General features: G+C 40.4%; 1 protein-coding gene across 7 annotated transcripts in view; it reads left to right on the top strand.

Annotated features, from left to right (window-relative positions):
* Window positions 1–24,187, top strand: part of LOC125053425 — a 91,585-nt gene that overhangs the window by 66,572 nt on the left and 826 nt on the right. For all 7 annotated transcript variants that reach the window (XM_047654801.1, XM_047654802.1, XM_047654804.1 and 4 more), the window contains 15 exons: window positions 14,500–14,814; window positions 14,907–15,206; window positions 15,598–16,077; window positions 16,203–16,559; window positions 16,636–16,839; window positions 17,261–17,443; window positions 17,643–17,831; window positions 17,938–18,702; window positions 18,967–19,164; window positions 19,484–19,678; window positions 19,761–21,863; window positions 21,948–22,333; window positions 22,545–22,727; window positions 23,111–23,381; window positions 23,863–24,107. In XM_047654801.1, coding sequence (XP_047510757.1) covers window positions 14,500–14,814; window positions 14,907–15,206; window positions 15,598–16,077; window positions 16,203–16,559; window positions 16,636–16,839; window positions 17,261–17,443; window positions 17,643–17,831; window positions 17,938–18,702; window positions 18,967–19,164; window positions 19,484–19,678; window positions 19,761–21,863; window positions 21,948–22,333; window positions 22,545–22,727; window positions 23,111–23,381; window positions 23,863–24,107 — 6,374 coding nt within the window. The remainder of the gene's footprint in view (window positions 1–14,499; window positions 14,815–14,906; window positions 15,207–15,597; window positions 16,078–16,202; window positions 16,560–16,635; window positions 16,840–17,260; window positions 17,444–17,642; window positions 17,832–17,937; window positions 18,703–18,966; window positions 19,165–19,483; window positions 19,679–19,760; window positions 21,864–21,947; window positions 22,334–22,544; window positions 22,728–23,110; window positions 23,382–23,862; window positions 24,108–24,187) is intronic.

Genomic DNA, 24,187 nt, shown 5'->3' on the forward strand with positions numbered 1-24,187 from the left:
CAACCTCTAAGGCATGTATACAACAAAAATGCCAAGATCCCTGTTTAGGCGCATGTGGCATAAACGCTATATGCACTGTTACCAGACATACACCAATGTGCACCTGTACTGATGGTTATGTTGGAGATGCTTTTACTGCGTGTAACCCTCAATTAACGCCTGGTAAGTTTATATTTTAGAGATACTGTAAATACACCAAAATGTGATTACATTGTAATATTTTCTTTAGTGTACGATGTCACCGATGCCTGTAATCCTTCACCATGCGGTACAAATGCTATTTGTAAAGAAGGAAGCTGTACGTGTGTTGAGGGCTATCAAGGAGATCCTTACTTTGGATGCCGCCCTGAGTGCGTTTTAAGCACAGATTGTGCACGAAACAAGGCATGTGTAAGGAATAAATGTGTTGATCCGTGTGCAAACACATGTTCATTAACGGCTATTTGCGAAGTCATAAACCATGTGCCCATGTGTAGTTGTCCTCATGGAATGACTGGTAACGCATTCTACGGCTGTGAAAAGATACAAGGTAAGAATTTTAAGTATTATACTTAATTATATGTCGTAATGAAAATGTAATAAAATGACGGCGGCAGCTATTAGAAAAAAACAAATGATCACGAAACAGTTACAGAAATGTTTCATTTTTTATTCCAAAATTCAGATAAAAGCCTTATCAGCACTGTTAAATTTAAGCATATTACCATTTTCAGTTCCAGTGAAAACAAATCCATGCCTCCCCTCACCTTGTGGGCCTAATAGTCAATGTCGGGAAGTAAACGGACAAGCTGTATGCTCTTGTGTGGCGGGATATATCGGAAGCCCACCCTCGTGTCGACCTGAATGTGCTGTTAGCTCAGATTGCCCTCTTAACTTAGCCTGTTCTAATCAAAAATGTATCAACCCTTGCAAAGGCTCTTGTGGCGCGGAAGCCATGTGTCAAGTTGTAAAACACAACCCAATTTGCTCGTGTCCTCCGAAATACACAGGAGACCCCTTCATACGCTGTACTCCGTTTAGTAAGTGTTTTTTTTTTTATTTTAGAGAAAACGGTATGTACACAAAATGTACACATGTAATATTCTTCATAATTTTTCTAGGACCTCCTTTAGCAGAAGCTGCTCCATGCACACCTTCCCCGTGTGGGCCCAACGCAATCTGTAAAGAGGTTTCTGGAGCGCCATCTTGTGCTTGTTTACCAAACTTCTTTGGCTCTCCTCCTTACTGTAAACCAGAATGTATAAGCAACAGCGAATGCCCAACGAACAAAGCTTGCGTTAATCAGAAGTGCCAAGATGCTTGCTTAAACGCCTGCGGTCTCAACGCACAATGTAAAACAATCAGCCATTCTCCAATGTGTTTCTGTGAAGCAAGTCACACTGGTGACCCGTTCAGTAATTGTTATTTACAAATAAATGAACCAGAAAGAACTTCCCCTTGCGAACCATCTCCGTGTGGCGCTAATGCCATATGCAAAGAACAAGGGACCGCCGGATCTTGCTCTTGTCTATCTAATTATATAGGAAACCCGTACGAAGGTTGTCGCCCTGAATGTACTGTAAACACAGATTGTACACCAGATAAAACATGCATACGTAACAAATGCCAAGACCCCTGTCCCGGTACTTGTTCATATATGGCTATTTGTACAGTGGTGAATCATTTGGCATCATGTAATTGTCCAACTGGATATACAGGTGATCCCTATCGACAATGTATAATTCAAAAAGGTATGTAGTATATATTTTTTAATATATTGATTTATTATATTTATTTGATTTTAGATTATTTGTTTCTATTGAATGTTTTCCCATTATTTCAGAAGAAATAAAAGAACCCACACCGTGCGTTCCAAACCCCTGTGGGCCCAATAGTATATGCCGTCCAGTGAATGGTCAAAGCGTATGCTCCTGTATGCCGAACTATATCGGGGCGCCACCTGGCTGTCGTCCCGAATGTACAGCTAGTTCAGAATGTTCTCCAGACAAGGCCTGTGTTAATCACAAATGCGTAAACCCTTGTCCTGGGCATTGCGGCCTCAACGCTGAGTGCAGAGTGATAGCTCATAGTCCAATATGCACGTGTAATCCTCAACACACTGGTGACCCATTCACTAGATGCTACTTACAAGGTACAACCCATTTTTATTTTATACTTGACCTGAAAATTTTGTAAACTCCTTCGTAGTTTTAATCAACTACTCAACGTTTAAATATTTCCATATTTTTTTTAGTGTCAATTGAAAATGTACAGCACAGGGATCCATGTGTGCCAAACCCATGTGGCGATAATGCAGTTTGTAGGAATCGTAATGATTCACCAGTATGTAGTTGCTTGCCAAACTTTGAAGGAGCACCACCGAATTGCAGGCCGGAGTGTGCAATCAACCAGGATTGTCCTTCTAATAAGGCGTGTATCAATATGAAATGCATTGATCCGTGTCCAGGCAGTTGTGGCTTAAACGCGGAATGTTCAGTATTTAACCATCTTCCAGCTTGCACATGTCCCCAAGGATTAACAGGAGATCCCTTCACTCGTTGCATTGTAGTAGAACCTATAAGAGGCGAGTATCTTCTTATGTTTTTAAACTCTTATTTTTAATGTATACATAGTAAATATTAATAATTAACTATTTATTTTTAGATGAAACACCACAAGATCTTTGTAATCCATCTCCTTGTGGATATAATGCACAGTGCTATAATGGTATCTGTACGTGCATAGATGAATATTTTGGCGATCCATATTTTGGCTGTAAACCTGAATGTATTACGAGCATGGAATGCGCATCAGATAAAGTCTGTTCTCGTAATAAATGTATTAATCCATGTCCCGATATGTGTGCATCGAGTGCAGAATGCAATGTTTTCAACCATATTCCTATATGTTCTTGTCCCACGGGCACAACAGGAAATGCTTTCATCGAATGTCATAGAACTGAAGGTGAGGTCATCAAAACCGTATATTTTAGTATTTCCAGAGATTGCTTAAATGTTAATTAATAATTTTAATTATGCTTTTAGTCATTGAAGTGCAGCCATGCAACCCAAATCCATGCGGACCAAATAGCCAATGCAGAGCTGTGAACAGTCAATCAATATGCTCATGTTTACCAACTTACATTGGAAGCCCGCCATCCTGTCGACCCGAATGTACTTTAAGTTCAGAGTGCCCATCGAACCAGGCATGCAACAACCATAAATGTATCAATCCATGCCTTGGTACATGCGGATATGACGCTAGATGCGAAGTTATTAATCACAATCCCGTTTGTTCGTGTCCACCTCAATACACAGGAGACCCATTTACTCACTGTACATCGATTGGTAAGTTTCTAACCATATCTTGTACATTAATGAAAAATTAACTTCTTATTAAATAAATGTTTATTTTTTTAGTATCTGCGCCCTTGCCACCTGTGGACCCCTGCACACCATCACCTTGTGGACCACATTCAATTTGTAAAGTAATAGGAGAAGCTCCTTCATGCACCTGCATGACAAAATTCATGGGGGCGCCACCCAACTGTCACCCAGAGTGTATAAGCAACTCTGAATGCCCATCAAATCTAGTATGCGTTAATCAGGAATGCAAAGATCCATGTCCAGGGAGCTGTGGCTACAATGCAGATTGTGCGATTGTCAGTCATGGATTAATTTGCACATGTCCGTATGGACAAACTGGTGATCCACTTATATCGTGCAACCCAATAAGAGGTATTTTTTTAAACTGCGTCAATAGTTGTTTAACTATTTGGTACATAAAATTATCTTAATAATTGCTTTTTCAGATTCTGTCATAGAATATAACTCCCCTTGTGAGCCTTCCCCTTGTGGCTTAAATGCTGAATGTATCGAAAGAAATGGTGCCGGGGCATGTAAATGTTCTGATACTTATATTGGTAATCCATACGAGGGATGCCGACCAGAATGTGTCTTGAATACGGATTGCAGCCCAACTCTTGCTTGTATCCAAAATAAGTGCAAAGATCCCTGTCCTGGAGTTTGTGCACCAAACGGAATATGTCAAGTTGTAAATCACATTCCGTCGTGCTACTGTCCCCCTGGCCTCGATGGTGATCCATACACATATTGCAGACAAAAAGTTGAAGGTATGTAAAAGTATAGTTTTCGTTTTAGGCTTTCGTCAAGTAATTAGAGTCCTAATTTTTTTTCTATTTATAGATGTAAAAGTAACACCGTGCACTCCATCTCCTTGCGGTCCAAACAGTCAATGTCGAGAAATTAACTCGCAAGCAATATGCACTTGTCTTGAAAGTTACATAGGATCACCGCCTAGTTGCCGACCTGAATGTACAATAAATAGCGAATGTTTAAGTGATAAGGCATGTATTAATCAAAAATGTGTGGATCCTTGTCGGGATCAATGTGGGCGTAATGCTAAATGTCGAGTGATATCTCATAATCCGATTTGCTCGTGCCAAGAACAATTTACTGGGGATCCATTTTCCTACTGCATGCCAGGTAAACTTACTTCACTTCCTTTACTATGAGAATATAAAAATGTACGATAATACATAAATTTAATTCTTAATTTTTTTCCCAGTTGCGTTATCAGAACCACAACGAGAACCGAGTCGAAATCCATGCTTCCCATCACCATGTGGACCTAATTCTCAGTGCCAGGAATATAACCAGAACGTTCGATGTACTTGTTTACCAAATTATATAGGCACACCACCACGATGCCGACCAGAATGCACTGTCAGTTCTGAATGTAACGCAGTCAGCGCATGTATCAATAATAAGTGTAAAGATCCTTGTCCGGGTGCTTGTGGTATGAACGCACAATGCAATGTTAATAAACATCTGCCAATATGCTCATGTTTACCGGGATATACTGGTGATCCCTTCTCACAGTGCATCATACAATTAGCAGGTATAAACTAAATTTGAAATTTAATTGTACGTCTTATAATTTCTCACCATAATTATACCAATTTATTCAATAAAATAATTTCAGAACCAGACATTGTGAATCTATGCTCACCGACACCATGTGGGGCCAATGCTTTGTGTAACAATGGTCAATGTTCGTGTTTACCCGAATATTTCGGAGACCCTTACATAGGCTGCAAACCCGAATGCGTTCTTAATATAGATTGTGACCGAAATAAGGCCTGCGTAAACAATAAATGTGTAGATCCCTGCCTTGGAACTTGTGGTAACGATGCCACGTGTGAAGTTATAAATCACATTCCTGCCTGTTCTTGCCCTTCTGGAACTAAGGGTGACCCATTCCATTATTGCAGTGTCATTAAAGGTATGTTCATTTAAATGTTATATTAATTTGAAGACACGAACACCTAAATGCAAACAACACACTAACACTATATCTTAAGTTTTTCCTTTCCACAAGAGACTAGCAGTAATATGATCATTTACTTTTCAGAAATGGCCACACCAATTAATTTGTGTAGCCCCTCCCCATGTGGACCGTACAGTCAATGTCGGGAAATAAACGGTCACGCTGTCTGCGTCTGTGTACAGGGCTATGCAGGTTCACCACCCAATTGTCGGCCAGAGTGTACACTTAGCTCAGATTGTGGTCTCAACCAAGCGTGTTCAAACCAAAAATGTATTGACCCTTGTCCAGGAGCCTGTGGGCAATATAGTAACTGCATAGTTATCAATCACAACCCTGTTTGCACCTGTTTACCCGGTTTTTCTGGCGATCCATTTACACTTTGTCAGCCAATACGTAAGTATTATGAAATACGTTATAGTTACGTCGTGTAAAAAGAACAAAGTATTCATGCTAATAAATATACTTTTTTCTTATATGCAGGTGCAGCACCTCCAGTCAAAGTAAATCCATGTCTTCCATCCCCTTGCGGACCAAACTCACAATGTATTGAGGTTGGCGATGATGCAAATTGCAAATGTTTACCAGATTACATCGGTGCACCACCGGCATGCCGACCTGAATGTACCAGTAATACAGAATGCTCCACAAATATGGCCTGTATCAATAGAAAATGCCGTAACCCATGTGAGGGTGCATGTGGAATCAATAGTGAGTGTAGAGTAGTCAGCCATACACCGATATGTATTTGCCAAAACGGTTATTCCGGTGATCCATTCATTCAATGCAGCATTCAAGCGGAACCAACAATAACAGAGCAGCTCACGCCATGCCTACCCTCACCTTGTGGAAGCAATGCTGAATGTAGAGAAAGTAATAATGTCGGTTCTTGTGTATGCATTTCGGGATACTTTGGAGACCCATACGTATCTTGCAAACCTGAATGCTTATTAAACTCTGACTGTCCTTCAAACCAAGCGTGCAAGCAAAATAAATGCATTGATCCGTGTCCAGGAACCTGTGGTATAAATGCTCAATGTTATGTAACGAGTCACATACCGAACTGTGTGTGTCCAGAACAATACCTTGGAGATCCATACAAAATATGTAGCTTTAGACCTCAAACGGAATTATCAGAACCATGTAATCCATCACCTTGTGGGCCAAACAGCAAATGCAATTCGCGAGATAACATTGCTGTCTGTACGTGCTTAGCCGGATACCAAGGGTCACCTCCTAATTGCAGACCTGAGTGCGTTTCAAATGCAGAATGCTCTCTCGACAAGGTTTGTGAGAATCTTAAATGCTTATCACCTTGCCCTAGAGGTTGCGGCGTAAACTCCGATTGCCGAGTCATCAATCACAATCCTATATGTTCTTGTAAGCAAGGTTACAGTGGAGATCCATTCTCTATTTGTTTTGTACTTGAAGTGGAACCAGTTTTAAGTTCGCCATTAGATCCATGTTTATCATCTCCATGTGGGCCTAATGCTGAATGTCGTAATTTGGGTGGCATAGCCTCTTGTTCCTGCAAAGTCGGATTTATCGCTAGTCCACCGAACTGTAGGCCAGAATGTATCATAAACTCTGATTGTAACACCAACGAAGCATGTTTGAATATGAAATGTCAAAACCCTTGCTTGGGATCCTGCGGATTACAGGCAATCTGTAATGTTGTGAATCACGTGCCAGTTTGCTTATGTCCACAAGGTTATAAAGGAGATCCCTTTACGCTTTGCAGTGTTCAATTAGAAGGTAAGATATTTTAAACAGTTAAAGAAATATCGGAATCCATATTGATATCTGTACATGTTGCTAAAATCTTCTTTTTTTTTTTAGAACAATCACAACATCTAGACCCTTGCAATCCTTCACCTTGTGGTCCAAACGCCGTTTGCAATAATGGTGAATGTACGTGCCTAGCGGAGTACCATGGTGACCCTTACTTTGGCTGCAGACCGGAATGTGTTCTTAGCACTGACTGTTCCAATGACAAGACGTGTTTGAGACACAAATGTGTAGATCCGTGTCGTGATATGTGCGGGGTAAATGCTGAATGTAATGTCTACAATCATGTTGCCGTGTGCAGTTGTCCAATACGCATGACCGGCGACGCCTTTACACAATGTCTGACTTTAGAAAGTATGTATATTTATTCTTAAATAAAAATTGTATAAAGTATTGTTTGATTAATATAACAATTTCTTTCAGAACCACCTACTAGACCATGTGAATCTTCTCCGTGTGGACCTAACAGTATTTGTAGAGAATTGAATGAACAAGCTTTGTGTGCATGTATACAGGGATATATAGGAAATCCACCAAATTGCCGACCAGAGTGCATACAAAGTACCGATTGTCAACCATCCTTAGCGTGTATAAATATGAAGTGCCAAGATCCTTGCCCCGGATCGTGTGCATCTAATGCCGACTGTAGAGTCATCAATCACAATCCTGTATGTTCTTGTCCACCAAGATATACAGGTTCACCGTTTACACACTGTTATGGTATGTATTATATTGATTGAGATTTTTTTTATTAGAGCAAGACAATAACATTTTTCTGTTTGCAGTTCAACCACAGGAAGAAGAAGTTAAAAATCCATGCCACCCTTCACCATGTGGGGCAAATGGTTTGTGCACACCAACACCAAGTGGAGAGGCAAAATGTTCATGCCAACCAACTTTCGAAGGCACGCCACCTAATTGCCGACGCGAATGTAGAATAAGCGATGAGTGTCCCGCAAATAAGGCTTGTGTAAATTACAAATGTATGGATCCCTGTATCGGGTCTTGTGGCTCCAACTCCCTTTGTATCGTACGACTTCATACAGCGATGTGTTCATGCCAAGAAGGTTACACTGGTGATCCTTTCCTATCATGCTATCAACTACAACAAACGCCCGAAGTAATCGATCCATGTTATCCCTCTCCATGTGGTGCAAATAGTGAATGCAAAATATCCCCAAGTGGAGTAGCCGCCTGTACTTGTCACAGAGATTACTTTGGAAACCCCTATGAAGGCTGTCGCCCTGAATGTGTTATTAATGCCGACTGTCCATACAACAAGGCTTGTCTTAAGAACAGGTGCCAAGACCCTTGTCCAGGAGTTTGCGGTTCTACGGCAATATGTCAAGTTATAAATCATTTACCTTCATGTTCTTGCTCACCTGGTTACACCGGAAATCCGTACGCTTTTTGTCATATTATCATTAAAGAAGGTGTGTTTTTCAGACAACTGTTTTGATATAAGTTTTCTTCCCTATGTATAATCATTTAATATAATAATTGTTTATTAATTTTCAGAACCCGTTCCTAATAATCCATGCATACCAAACCCATGTGGAAGTAACACAGCATGTAAAAACAATAACGGTTTGGTTTCTTGTTCTTGCTTACCGGAATATTTCGGAACTCCTCCCAACTGTAGACCTGAATGCTCCGTCAACTCAGAGTGTTCATCCACAAAGAGTTGTATTCGACAAAAATGTGTCGACCCTTGTCAAAATGTATGTGGACAAAACGCCGAGTGCAGAGTTGTTAATCATGCACCAATATGTTCATGCAGAACAGGTTACGAAGGAGATCCATTTATAAGATGCTCAACGATTACAAGTACGTACAGTTTCTAAACTTAATTAAAACAATTATTTGTTACAAATACGGTAATATTTATAAAACTAGATTCCGTGATACTCCCTAAAGTAAATTTATTTTTATATATGTAAAGAGGTAATAACATATATATTTATATCTTGCTTAAAAATATAAATTTTGCAGATACGCCATTAATTGAAGCAAACCCATGTACACCATCACCCTGTGGGCCAAATTCCCTTTGCCAGGTGCAAAATAGAGTACCCGTATGTAGCTGTATTTCGAACTATATTGGGTCACCACCAAATTGTCGACCTGAGTGCACCATTAACTCTGATTGTCCAAGCAACAAAGCATGTATTAATCAGAGATGTAATGATCCATGTATCGGATCATGTGGCCTACAGACTATTTGTAACGTACACCAACATTCCGCTGTGTGTAGTTGCTTGGAAGGATACACGGGTGATCCATTTGCAAGCTGTTACTTCCAAGAAGCTATAGGTATGTTACCATTATTTATGTAATTATCTATACTAATATTACAAAAGGTACAGTTTGTGAGGTTATAGGGATAATTTATGGATATACGAGTAACTAACCGATAATGAAATGATAATTCATTTACCAATAGAAAGGAATTACTAATAAAAATACTCTTTCGTGGTAGTTGCATTTGTAAAGTAGGTCGGAGAAAAAACGGTCGGCTGAAACATTTCAACGAAGGGTGCCTTAACAATGTGAGATATATGATTGACTTCTAGAGAACAGTTGCAGAAGAAACGTCAGCGATATATGTAACTAAAAAATGTCTGTACTTGGAAGTCCATATTTCCAATATCGTCACTGTAGAATGATAACTTCGTAATCCAGCAAGTCATTATTCACAACCGCGGCATCCAAAATATTTTTTTTAAAATAGGCACGAAAGGCAATATAAGAAGAGCACTAAGTAATAATGTATTTTTCAGAACCTCTACCTGAAAAGTATGACAGATGTAATCCCGACCCATGTGGCGCTAATGCTAGGTGCAACAATGGAGCTTGTTCATGTCTACCTAATTATTTCGGAAATCCATACATGAGTTGTCGCCCCGAGTGCACGGTTAACTCCGATTGTGCATCGGATTTAGTCTGTGTTAATACAAAATGTGTTAATCCGTGTGCCAACCTATGTGGCCAGGGGGCAATATGCGAAGTTTATAACCATATTGCCATGTGTTCATGCTCTCGGAATACTACAGGAAATGCCTTTGTTGCTTGCACATCAGTATCAAGTAAGTAGTTAATAAAAAAATGTGTAAATAATTAAGCTGTGTTAGGTAGTTCTACTTAACTATTTCAAAACGAATTAAAATGTGTAAGTGAACTAGCGAACTGTGGAATTGACTCCCAATTCCCTGGGAGATACGACCTCCAACTGTTTGGCTGCCTGCCCTCTTGATGACTGCCTATTTTAGGCGTCCCGTAAGGCTCGTTTCCCCCCTATTCAAACAAAAAAAATATCTTACCCTTATAATACTTTTCAGTAATTGAAGATTACGGAGACCCATGCATTCCATCACCATGTGGACCTAACAGCGTATGCAGAACTATAAACAAACAAGCTATGTGTTCTTGTCTTGTGGGTTATATTGGTGCTCCTCCATCTTGCCGACCTGAATGTGTTGTGGACTCTGACTGCGCACCTACGCTATCTTGTTCTAACCAGAAATGCGTGGATCCTTGTAGAGGCTCTTGTGGAATCAACGCTGAGTGCAAAGTCCATAATCATAAACCAATTTGCTACTGCCGTAATGGATTGACTGGAGATCCATTCATACAGTGTTTGTTTGTACAAAGTAAGTTATGAAATGTGATTCAATTCAATTTATAAATTAGTAGTATCATAGAATAACCTGTTTTGATTATTTTGTTGAGAAATTTGAAATATTACCTAATGACGAAAATAGTTGTATTTTCGTCAACAATAGATAAAATATATACTATACTTAAGTATATTATGAGATTTATATTTTTAATGAATAAATAGTTACCGACTTCAAAATTTCTTTCTAATTACAATTGTTAATATTTTTCAGTAAAAGCTTATAACATATATAAAATATTAACAAAAAATCGGAGATTCAACCGTGCGGAGCCGGGAAGTTGACTATAAAGTATGATTTTCCACAGATGAACCGGCAGTACACACCACTCCATGCGAACCTTCACCTTGTGGTCCGAACACTATTTGTAAGGAAATAAGCGGAACTTCGTCCTGTTCTTGCATGAATGGATATACAGGACGACCGCCATATTGTCGCCCAGAATGTGTTTCGAACAGCGATTGTAATTTTGACAAATCCTGCATAAATAAGAAATGTGTGGATCCTTGCAATGGAGCGTGTGGCCGCAACGCGGACTGTCGTGTTGTGAGTCATTCCCCACAGTGTTCGTGCCAACAGGGCTACACTGGTGATCCATTCAACGAGTGCGTCGTCTCAGGTATCGTATAACGTTTATTTTATCGTTAGTAAATGTTGAAGTATAAACTGGCGTTATTAAAAAAAAAAACAAATCCGGAACACTTCTTATATATATATATGTGTACATAGCCGTTATAACTTTTTGGTACCCTATAATCCATGGAAGGCAGGAAAGGGTAGACATTTTTATATATCTATTTATTAGATTTTTCTTAACAGGCAAGTTATACGCTTTCGAGCCCTGGGAATCAACTAAATATTGATTTAAGTACCAGAACTGAACCAGTAAAATATTTATAATATTTTTTTGTTATTTTTAGTGATATCTCAAAAGCCCTTGGAACATCGAAGACCATGCACGCCCAACCCATGTGGGCCAAACGCGATCTGCCAAGAACGATTCAACTCGGCGAGCTGTGTGTGTATCAGTGACTACTTTGGCAATCCTTATGAGGGATGCAGACCAGAGTGCCTACTGAACTCTGATTGCTCACAGAATCTTGCCTGTATCAATAATAAATGCACCGATCCTTGTCCCGGCTTTTGTGGTATTAACGCCGTCTGCCAAACTGTTAATCACGTTCCAAAATGCTCTTGTACTACTGGATATATTGGTAATCCCTACGATACATGCATTGTCAGAGAAGGTAATTTAAAATTATTGTACTTATAAAAAATTACAATCTTAGGGTTTATTTATTAGCGCTCAACTGTTTTAAAATTGGTGGAGATTTCAGCTCTTTTTTAAACTTGGCATATTTTCACTTAACCTATATAACTATAAATTGCTTATTTTTCAAGTGGCGTTAATTTTTTACAGCGGACCCTATTGACCCATGTTCACCGTCACCGTGTGGGCCTCATAGTGTATGTTTAGCGAAAAATAATAAAGCTATGTGCTCTTGCTTGCCCGACTATACGGGTTATCCACCTAACTGCAAACCTGAATGCGTTATGAGCTCGGAATGTCCACTTAATAAGGCGTGTGTAAGGCAGAAATGTATAGACCCATGTATAAATACATGCGGAGAAAACGCAGAGTGTCGTACACATCACCACAGTCCGTACTGTACTTGTTTGAGTGGTTTTGAAGGGGATCCATTTGTGCGATGTGTCAGAGAAAAAACTGTAGCTACCCACGATCCAACACCTTGTGAACCCAATCCCTGTGGCCAATATGCTATTTGTAGAGATGTCGGTGGTTCAGCTGTTTGTGGCTGCAAACCGGGATATATGGGTACTCCACCGTCTTGCGCACCCGAATGCACTATTAATGAAGATTGCCCCAATGATAAAGCCTGTGTTCGTGAAAAATGTATGGATCCATGCATAGGCTCTTGTGGAGGTAATACACTTTGCCGAGCTGTGAACCACCTCGCTATCTGCATGTGTGTTGATGGATATCGAGGAGACCCATTCGTTGGATGTTATGCAGTTATAAAAGGTAAAACAACATTATTTAAACAATAAAAATGTAGTAACAATGTTTCAAATATACAACTCCCCGTAATCAAAAACAAAGAAGAAGATTATAGTTTTTGAATAATATTATTTTAAAATATCAAAGCAATACTCGCTTACCACAATAAAACAAGAATCACTTTGTATAATGTAAATTGTGTTTTTTTAGATACGGTCTCACTAACACCTGTAGATCCTTGCGTAAGGTCACCATGTGGTATCAACGCTGAATGTCACAATGCCACTTGCTCTTGCATAGCGGGCTACCATGGAAATCCCTATGTAGAATGTCGACCTGAATGTACCATCAATCAAGACTGTTTGAAGAACCAAGCCTGTGTAAATTACAAATGCATCAACCCATGTAATAACGCTTGTGGTTTGGATGCCGTGTGCAATGTCTACAACCATATGGCAATTTGTGATTGTCCATCGCCACTTCAAGGAGATCCGTTTATTGCCTGTCGCCGCGTTATAGGTATTTAATTTCTTTAATCTATTAAAATTATAGACATTGTCTTATTTATATTAGTTTTAATATGTTGTTTTTTATAGCTAATACGGCAAACCTAAATAATCAAGGAGCTCTAAATACGCACATATTTATTTAATGATAATAATTGTTAAATTTACATTCCTTAATAGATCACGTGGTGTCTGATCCATGCACACCCAATCCGTGTGGACCGAATAGCATATGTCGTGCGGATGGAACAGTAGCTCATTGCTCTTGCCGTCCTCCCATGTATGACGAGCCACCGACTTGCAGACCTGAATGCCGAAGCCACTCTGACTGTGCACAGAATCAGGCTTGTCGTAATAAAAAGTGCCAGGATCCCTGTCCCGGTGCCTGTGGAACACACGCCATATGTCATACATCATCCCATTCACCTATCTGTAGCTGTCCTATACGATACACTGGCGATCCATTCATTCGTTGTATACCAGGTATGTAAATTACGAGAAGAAATAGTGTATAAAGAAAGCATACACCTATGCTTTGTGTAATAATTATACTTTTATTTAAAAACATGTACAGATAGGTATTCATAAAATTTTTTTTTTTTTTACACATTTAACAATCTTTTTTATAGTGATCGAGTCTGAACCCAAAGTACCGTCACCATGCCGCGATTGCGGTCCCAATGCGGATTGCATCCAAGAGTCATGTCGCTGTCGACATAATTACATAGGAGAGCCGCCAAACTGTCGGCCCGAGTGTCTCAGTGCTGATGACTGTGACTGGCGACTCACGTGTGTCAATAAACGCTGCATCGATCCTTGTCCTGGTGCTTGTGGCTTCAACGCTCTATGTACGCCGACAGCCCACGAACCACGCTGCGTGTGCCCTCCCAACACATACGGAAACCCCCTTACAGAGTGCCGACCCGTCGAGAATATTCGTAAGACAGACATTGTTGGAAGATTGCTTAATCTTACAACGTCTCGTAAAATGTTGCTAAATAATATTTTCGTCAAAATGAGGATGCGAGGCACTAAAGTTTTCGCTCTTAAAACTTAGGCATGGGTTTCATTAGCGAAACTTGGTGTTTAGCAAACTTGTTCAAAAAGCTTCCGAATTCGCTTCGCCGATAAAAATTACATCTGATAAAATAGCAAAATTTCATTATCTTTTTATAAATTACAGCTAAAATACCAAATGACCCCTGCAACCCATCACCTTGTGGCCCTGGAGCAATTTGTCGGGCCAGAGGTAACGGTGCATCGTGCGAATGTGAACCTGGCCTAAGAGGGGATCCTTACTCAAATTGTCGACCAGAATGTCTTGCGGACTCTGATTGTTCCCCTGCTCGAGCTTGTATAAGATCTAAATGTCGAGACCCATGTGAAGGCACCTGCGGAGTGGGTGCTGACTGTGAAACTGTCAATCACATACCACTTTGCTCATGCCCAACGGGTACTAGAGGAAATGCTTTTGAACGATGTGATATCGTAATAACAGGTACATGCTTTAAATATCTTGTGTATAAAAAATTTATACATTTGTTTAACACTAGGCCAATAAATGGTAATTTTTCATTTATTTTATTATAGCACCACCATGCACACCATCACCATGTGGTCCTGGAGCGTTGTGTTCAGTTGTAAACAATAATGCTGTATGCTCTTGCCCGAGTGGGACCAGCGGTGACGCTAGTTCCATTGGCTGCAGGCCAGAATGTGTAGTGAGCTCTGAATGCCCACGGGATCGCGCGTGTGTTAGAAATAAATGTATAGACCCATGTCTCGGAGCTTGCGGCAACGGGGCTATGTGCCGCGTATTTGACCACGCACCAATTTGCTCCTGCCCGCCATCGACAACTGGTGATCCATTCTACAACTGCGTAGCGCGAGGTATAATTTTTATACTGATTAATTTTAACTACTTCCTTAAAAACAAAATTATCACTAACATTTCAAAATTCACATTACATACACTTCCTAAAAATCCCAAACAATATCTTGTCAACCTGATAGAGAAAATATTCTTATTGTGCAAAAATAGTTTAAATATTAATTTGTGTTATGTAGAAATCATAAATTAAAATACTGTTTTCATGTTAAAAGGAAGAGACTGGCTGCCCACAACACAGGGAATCCTAGTGCACTTTACCTAAATATCCTGTATATTGTGTATAATAAAGTTTTTCTTTCTTTCTTTCTCAATTTAACCTAATGAAATTAAATTATTATATGATAATTATTTTAATAAAAAAAAAACAATTAATATTTGCATTCTTTACAGACGTGCCTACCACTTCACCTACAGTATTCGATCCTTGTGATCCAAATCCGTGCGGACCTCATGGAACATGCCGCGATGGTTTTTGTTCATACCCAGAGTGTGTAGTAAATGACGACTGTCCCGGTGATCGCGCTTGTATGAACCGCAAATGTTCAGACCCTTGTGTCGATTCTTGCGGAATTAACGCTATCTGTACTGGAGTGAGACATTCAGCTGTTTGTTCATGTCCTGCAGGATACACGGGCTATCCATTTGTTAAGTGTGAACGTATTACAATTTCGACACCACCACAGCCTTTGCCAGAATGCACTATAGACCAAGAGTGTGCTGACAACATGGCTTGTGTAGATACCAGATGTGTCCCAGTATGCACACAGAATAGTTGCGGACTTAATGCTCAATGTATTGCAAGACAGCATAGAGCCCATTGTGCTTGCTTACAAGGGTTTGAAGGAGACGCTTACACTGGATGCTATTCCGGTATGTATATTGCACGGATTTTGTTCAGGCCGGTCCGTTGCTTTAGTATAACTAACTTGCTTTTTAATAAAACACTTATACTTAAAGACAGTCTTAAAACGATAACGAATATTCTTATTTTTCAGTGCAATGCCATAGCAATAATGACTGTCCTGATGATGAAAGCTGTGATAGCGGAACATGCATAAAGGTTTGCTCGCGAATACGATGTGGAACTGGGGCCAAATGTATCGCTCGGGGACATATAGCCTCTTGCGAGTGCAATCTTGGAGCTCGTGGTAATCCATGGGTAGAATGTCGTACTGAAGAATGTGTCATCGATAACGACTGTCCATCTTGGTTAGCCTGCAGAGGAAATGTTTGTAAAGATCCATGCCCAGGAAGCTGTGCTGAAAACGCTCAATGTTCGGTTCTTAGACACGTACCGATCTGTGAATGCTTACGCGGAACTAATGGCAATCCCAAAATAAATTGCCGACCCGGTGAGTTACGGTTTTTTTAAGTTAGCATAGCATAGTTATCAACATTCCTTATCTAATCTTATTATTATCATTATAGTTCTTGAAGAAATCGAATGTTCCAACGATGCAGAATGTGGGCCAAATCTAGCATGCCTACAAGGAAGATGTAAGAACCCCTGTGACTCCACATCCTGCGGTGTGCGAGCGGAATGTCGCGTTGCAAATACTCTACCATTCCGAACATTAGTTTGTGAATGTCCTAAACCTTTGAGTGGTGATGCTTCCGTACAATGTAATCCGAGTAAGTTTTATGCCTTATGTTTGCACACATAAAATGTTACTAATTAGAAGCTTCATTTACAGCCGCTTTCTGATTTAATTGAAAAATCTGCAAATCCGTTTGTATCGTAAGTATGTTATAGAAATATCAGATAAATTTCACCACGGTGTCGGTGTGTACATAAATAGTACCTTTATATATACAATTGATTCACTTTATTATGTGTATGATACACCACCAATTGATGAATATGTTAATTTGTCTAAAAATTCTACCTAATGAAAAACTTTAGTCCTACATAGACAAAATTATATCTAGAAATATATTGTACAGATTTTTTTGTGTTTTTAGCTTGCAGATATAAAACACGTTTAGGCATTTTGATGTTTGACACATTGGAAAACTTATGAAACTTAAAGCTAAGTTACTAATGATTTTGCAGAAGGTGAATGTAGCGAAGACAATGATTGTGGAGAGGAAGAACGGTGCCTTCAAGGTCGTTGTGCTTTAGCATGCGATTCGCAGTTATGTGGAGCAGGCGCGGAATGTCGTGCTGTCGCACACCGAGCTTCTTGCTCTTGTGTACCACCACTGCAAGGAGATCCAAATGTTGCTTGCACACCAGGTAACATTTAAAATATTCAGTTATGGAGGTTATCTATACTATTCTTCTATGTGCGGACCACATTTACTATAGTATGATATTAAGTAATGGAAATATTTATTAATATTATAATCTGTAAATGGATTCATGTATACTAAAATATTGTTACTAGAACTAACTTAACAATGTTATAGCACTCAACAAATAATTTATATTACAGGCGTAGACGGTAGTATGTGTCTCTCAGACGCGGAATGTGGTGCAGCTGAGGCATGCGTGTCTCGGCGCTGCGTGTCCGCATGCGCAGGCGCGTGTGGTGCCGGAGCACTCTGCGAACCCGACAGACACAGAGCGCGTTGCCGATGCCCACCTGGCACTGCAGGCGACCCAGCACGTGCCTGCTATACACGTGAGTATTGATTTTATTATCTACCGTAAACATTAATACGATATTAAAACTATTTTAAATTGTTCGAACGAAAATTTATTTTATATCAACTTTTATGTTGTTGCAGCCGAATGTACCGTCGATGAAAACTGTCCTTTCGACAAGTCCTGTATGAATGGGTACTGTCAAGACCCATGTGCCCTAGAAACACCATGCGGACGTAATGCAGTTTGTGACGTCATTGCCCATGCAGCAACGTGTCGATGCCCCGCGGGAACGCAGGGCGATCCGCGACGTGCGTGTGTCGCAGCTGCTTGCCAATACAATGAAGATTGTGATCTCACTAAAGCATGTGATAGACTAAACCGCGTTTGCCAGCCCGTTTGTTCCGAACATGCTTGCGCGCCTGGCGCTTTATGTACCCCGAGCGCCCATCGAGCGATCTGTACCTGTCCTCCAGACCGATCTGGTGACCCCTACTTACGCGGATGTGTAACAGTCGAAAATAATGAAGAATGCTCAGTAGATTCAGACTGCCCTGCGCCTTTCGCCTGCGTCAATTCGCGTTGCATCGATCTCTGCCGTGATAACCCGTGCGAATCAGGATTGTTCTGTAAAACCGTTGACATATTACCGTTGCGAGCGGTCGCTTGCGTGTGTGCGGATGGTGGAAGAGTCGCGCCAGACACGGGCTGTCGAGCGCCACCACAAGGAGAATGTTCCTCGGACAACGAGTGTGCCAACAGCCAAATATGCCGCCGCGGCAACTGTGTGGATGCGTGCAAAGCAGCACCATGTGGACAAAACGCCCTCTGTGAGGCGATCGACCATGTTGCGCGTTGTAGCTGTCCACCAGGATATTTGGGAAATCCACGAATTGAATGTAACACAGGTATTATTATTTTTAATTGCTATAAATATTGGTAGATTTTAAGTAGTAGGTGGTAATAGCGCTAGGCAAACTGTGTGATCTTGTTTTTCTCTGGTGATATGCAAACTTAGAAATTGTATTGTTTCCTAAGTTGTCTTCGATGGAAAGTACATTTATATTCAAATTATTATTTTGTATAGCATACACATTCAACCTCTTTTAAAAAAGATTCATTATTTCATTTTTGAGGCATAAATAAATAATAGGGTTTTATATTAATTCCAGAACCAAGACAGCCTGCAATCTGGGAATGCTATAGCGATAAGGAATGTGGGGAGGATCGTGCATGCGTTGAGCGTGTGTGCGTGAACCCCTGTGTGGGCGCATGCGGACCTGCCGCGCTCTGCCGCGTCTTGGAAAGGCAACCTGTGTGCTCCTGTCCCGTTGGTTACACTGGCGACGCCCGCATACGCTGTACTCCACGTAAGTATATATGTATATGTGTAACGTGAATTACAATTCTCGTAATGAGGATGAAATAACCACAAGGATCCATTAAATTAGTTTCCTTTCCTTTTAACGTAAACGTTTTTTCTACGTTTTTTCTAAATCTCTTTCAAAATCCCAGCATCGATTACTGTAATTTAAATAATTATTTGAAGGATTCTAGGAAGTGTGTTTTTCAATTGACTTTGTTATACCAAAGTTTAGACTAGCTATGTTGCATTAAATTTCATTTAAAAGTTTCAAACTTTATTTATATTTATCAATTTATTTAAAAAAAAACATTTATCGTTTTCAGCTTCTCAAGATTCCGTTATACCAGTTGGTTGTAAAGCAAATTCTGACTGTCCACTGTCTCAAGCTTGTATTAACAGCGCCTGTGCTAATCCTTGCGCTTGCGGCACCAATGCCGAATGTACCGTTGTACGCCATCATCCGGTTTGCTTCTGTCAAAATGGTTTCTCTGGCAACCCCTACACTGATTGTATTAAAGGTATGTTGCACATTTTGAACTATCTTCGAATTATAATTTTAAATATTTTTTTTATTTATATAATATATTTCTTGTCTTACAGTAAGCTGTACAGCTGACCGAGATTGTCCCGACAGTGACATATGTTACAACGGAGCCTGTATCAATCCTTGTATAGTAGAATCTCCATGCGCTATAAGTGCGGAATGCTATGGCAAATCTCATAGATCTAACTGTCGCTGTCCTGTTGGGACACACGGAAATCCATTGTCCAGGTGTCACGCATCGGAATGTGAAGCGGAATCTGACTGTAATGACGATAGTGTTTGCGTCCGTGGAGTATGTCAGAACGCCTGCTCTGTCGCTGGCCTGAATCCTTGTGCTTCCAACGCCGAGTGCTTCGCGAAAAACCACGCCGCTTCTTGTAAATGTCCCCCAACACTCCCACTTGGCGATCCCTTGACTCAATGTGAAAGAGTTCCGGTTATTGGACAGCCTGAATGTCAAATGGACGGCGACTGCCCCAGCAGACAGGCGTGCCTTAGAGATGTTTGTCAAGATGCTTGTGCTGAGCTAACACCTTGCATTGGAAACTCACGCTGTTCAGTTTCGGATAGTATACCGTTCCGTACGTTAATATGCAGATGTCCTGAAGGCTACGTGCCTAACGTAAAAGGAGCTTGCGATCCGCTCCAATTACCACCACTAAGTTGTTCATCTGACACCGATTGTAGTGACCAAGAATCATGTGTTAATAGGATATGCCGAAACCCATGCAATTGCGGTGACAACGCCGAATGCTTCATTAAAAATCATAGACCTGTCTGCTCCTGTCGAGACGGATACGATGGAAACCCTTACAGTTCTTGTCGTATAGTTGGCTGCAGGACGAATACAGAATGTCCATCTGACGAGGCTTGTGTCAACGGTAATTGTGTCAGTCCTTGCTTACTAAATAATACGTGCGGATTTAACGCTGAATGTTATGTAGAAAGAAATCATCCGCTATGTCGGTGCAGGACAGGTTTCGAAGGTGACGCATATACGAATTGTAACCCAATTGAGTGCCGATCAAACGGAGACTGCCCGAGAGACAAATTATGTCGAGGACACAAATGTATCAACCCTTGCCTCTCCGACAACAATTGTGGACGAAACGCAATATGCCTTGTACGTAATCATCTACCGGTTTGTAAATGTGAATTTGGGTATAATGGAAGCCCCTACGTCGAATGTAAGCCAGAAATCACCACCGAATGTACAGTGGACGCGGACTGTCCTTCCAAGATGGCATGCTTATCAGCAAAATGTGTCAACCCATGTACTGCTTTACGACCTTGTGCAACACCAGCGCATTGTGAAGTACTTGCTACGTTACCAGTGCGAACAATGTTATGTTCATGTCCACCTGGATATGTGAGTGGCGGTGGAGGTGTATGTCGTCCATCCACCACAATAAACGACGTCACTTGCGAAATCGATAACGATTGTACTTCTAACCATGCTTGCGTAACATCTGTTTGCAAGAACCCATGTGATTGTGGACCTAATACTGACTGCCAAATACGAGATCACAAGCCAGTCTGTGCCTGTCAACCTGGATTCCTAGGGGATCCTCATACCGGTTGCTACTCAGTGACGTGTAGAGCTGATAGTCAGTGTAGCGACGATGAATCCTGTATCAACAATCAATGTGTACCAGCCTGCTCCGCGGAGCCCGATCTGTGCGGAGACTCTGCCGAGTGCTACGGAGAACAACACAGAGCTTTCTGTCGATGCCAAATTGGAACAACTGGCAACCCTAACCTCGCTTGTACTCCTATAAGTTGTCGAGCAAACTCGGAATGTCCTTCTGAAAAATCGTGTGTCAACAACAAATGCGTAGAACCTTGTACAGCATCCGCTTGTAATGAGCCGGCGGAATGCAGAATTCACTCACATGAAGTGTACTGTGTCTGCCCACCGGGTTACCAGAGCACCAAAGATGGTTGCAATAAGACAGAAGAATTATGTACTTCAGACATTGAATGTCCACCCGGAACCGCTTGTCTTAATAGCAGATGTGTTAACCCTTGTGTGGAAATAGAGCCTTGTGGCAGAAACACTAAATGTCTAGTCGCAGATACGAATCCCGTTAGGACCATGATATGTGAATGTGAACAAGGATACAAAGGAAACGCGTTACTCGAATGTACACCATACAAACGTAAGTTGTGTTTTAACAGCTCTAGTGGATACTGAAGTATAAGTATGTACTTATAATAATTATTAATTTAAATTTTTCTTTCAGCCCCAATAACAAAATGCATTGACGGACAGGGAGTAAACGAATTCGGAGAATGTGAGCCTTGTCTTGAAACCGATGGCAAAATAGTGGACGCACGTGGTCGGTGTGTATGTGACGTAGAGCGTGGTTTTACCTCTAAAGGTGATACCTGTGTCCCTATCGGCTGTCGTGTTGACGAAGAATGTGATGATGATGCAAAATGCATGAATGGAAAATGCGTCCCAGTATGTGAAGCCGAACCCTGCGGCCTATTCGCCACTTGTACTGGAGTAAGTCATCGCTCGCGATGCACCTGCATAACAGGTTACGTCGGTAATCCGAAAGTAGCATGTAATGCAACAACACCGAACATTACGTATAGAACCGACTTCCCACTACCGGATATGCAGGTAAATAATAAATTTTCAGTTCCAATACAATTCATGTTCTACTGCAATATATATGTACAACACACTGCAACATATTTAATGTAAATTTGAGTATTATAACGTGTAAATTCAATAATAGAAACAAAAACTATATTTAGTATGTATTGCGAATATAAGAATTCGTTAGAAAAAAGAAGTGACGTTGAAATTGACTTTTAATGCTATATTATAGGTACACTGTTTAGCTGATGGAGTACGAGTGAGCCTTAAGATAAAGGACTTCAATGGTGTACTCTACGTAAAGGGCTATAGCAAAGACGAGCGCTGTCGCCTCATAGTACACACAGCAGAAAACCAGGAAAGCCCCGTTGACTTTACGGTCCACTTTGGCGATTGTGGTTTAGTTCATGTTAATGTAAGTTTTGTAGATTTTTAAAATTATATAAAATGTTTAATAATATATGAACCGATTTCATGTAGATCCTGTTACATATGGTATTTTTACGCCAATGAAATGTGTTGTACAACATAATTCGCTTTAAGTGTGATGCGTCTAAACACATCCAAGCAGACGTCCTTGTATAAACATGTAGATACGGTTTGCGAAAGCGTAGGCTGTTTAAAATCATAAATTTGAAAACTTCCTTTACGTTTGAAAATAAAATATTATCACCATTAATCACAACACAATTCTTAATTCTAAGATTTCTCATCTGCCACTGCACTATATGGTGTTATGGTGGTAAAACAAAGAAAGTGTAACGCTAAAATATTTAAACTAACCCACCAAATTTACAGGGTCTAGCAAGCTTTGTGCTGGTAATGCAGAAACATCCTAAGCTTGTGACGTCAAACGCTAAGGCGTTCCACATCAAGTGCATATACCAGACGGGCGAACAAAATGTGACATTAGCTTTCAATGTGTCAATGTTAACAACTGCGGGAACTATAGCGAATACAGGCCCGCCGCCTACTTGCTCAATGAGAATCGTTTCTCGAACAGGAGATGAGGTTAGCTCAGCCGAAATTGGAGAGAACCTGGTACTGCAAGTAGATGTCCAACCATCAAGTAAGTTTAGCACTAGTTGAATTGATGTTACATTTAATATTTCATTTTGCCTAGTGCAACAGAATTAGGTAATTTTTCAAAAAAATCACATAAGTATAAAAACGTAAGAAGATTATTGAAAATCAGTTTTGATATCTATGCGAATATTTGTTTAGTATTCTGGTTTCGTTAAATTTAAGTCATCATTGATCCTCCTATGAGTTTCCTCAGGCTACAATTTTTTTTCCACAGCCCGCAGTATGAGACGTCTTACCTTTATCTTCCTATCGCATAAGCCTTAAATTATGGGCCTTCCTCGTAGGCGCTGAATCTCGCTGATTCATTTTAAACTCAATGCAAACTATTTGAATGAAATTAAGACGCCGTACAGAATTGAAAACAAATAGTTTAATACACGCAATAGCAATTAAAATAACTTTATCTATAAAGATAGTCTTCTGTTTTATATATGTTATATAAGTTTCTTTTGTTACGTTTTAAGGTATATATGGCGGCTTTGCCCGAAGCTGTGTAGCAAAGACAAGTGAAGTAGCGACGAACATAGAAAATGAATACACTGTGACTGATGCGGACGGTTGCGCGACGGACGCCGCCATCTTTGGGGAATGGGAGAGAAGCGAAGATGGCACCGCTTTACGAGCTGCCTTCAACGCTTTCAAATTCCCAAGCAGTGATAATATACGATTCCAATGTAATATACGTGTCTGTTTTGGAAAATGCCAACCGGTAAATATTCCCACTTCATTTATACTAGAATGTCAAAAAAAATTTAAACAATTAATATTATTAAAATAATGTTATTATGC

The sequence above is a fragment of the Pieris napi genome, chromosome 10 (assembly GCF_905475465.1).
Source record: "Pieris napi chromosome 10, ilPieNapi1.2, whole genome shotgun sequence".
NCBI classification, from domain to species: domain Eukaryota; kingdom Metazoa; phylum Arthropoda; class Insecta; order Lepidoptera; family Pieridae; genus Pieris; species Pieris napi.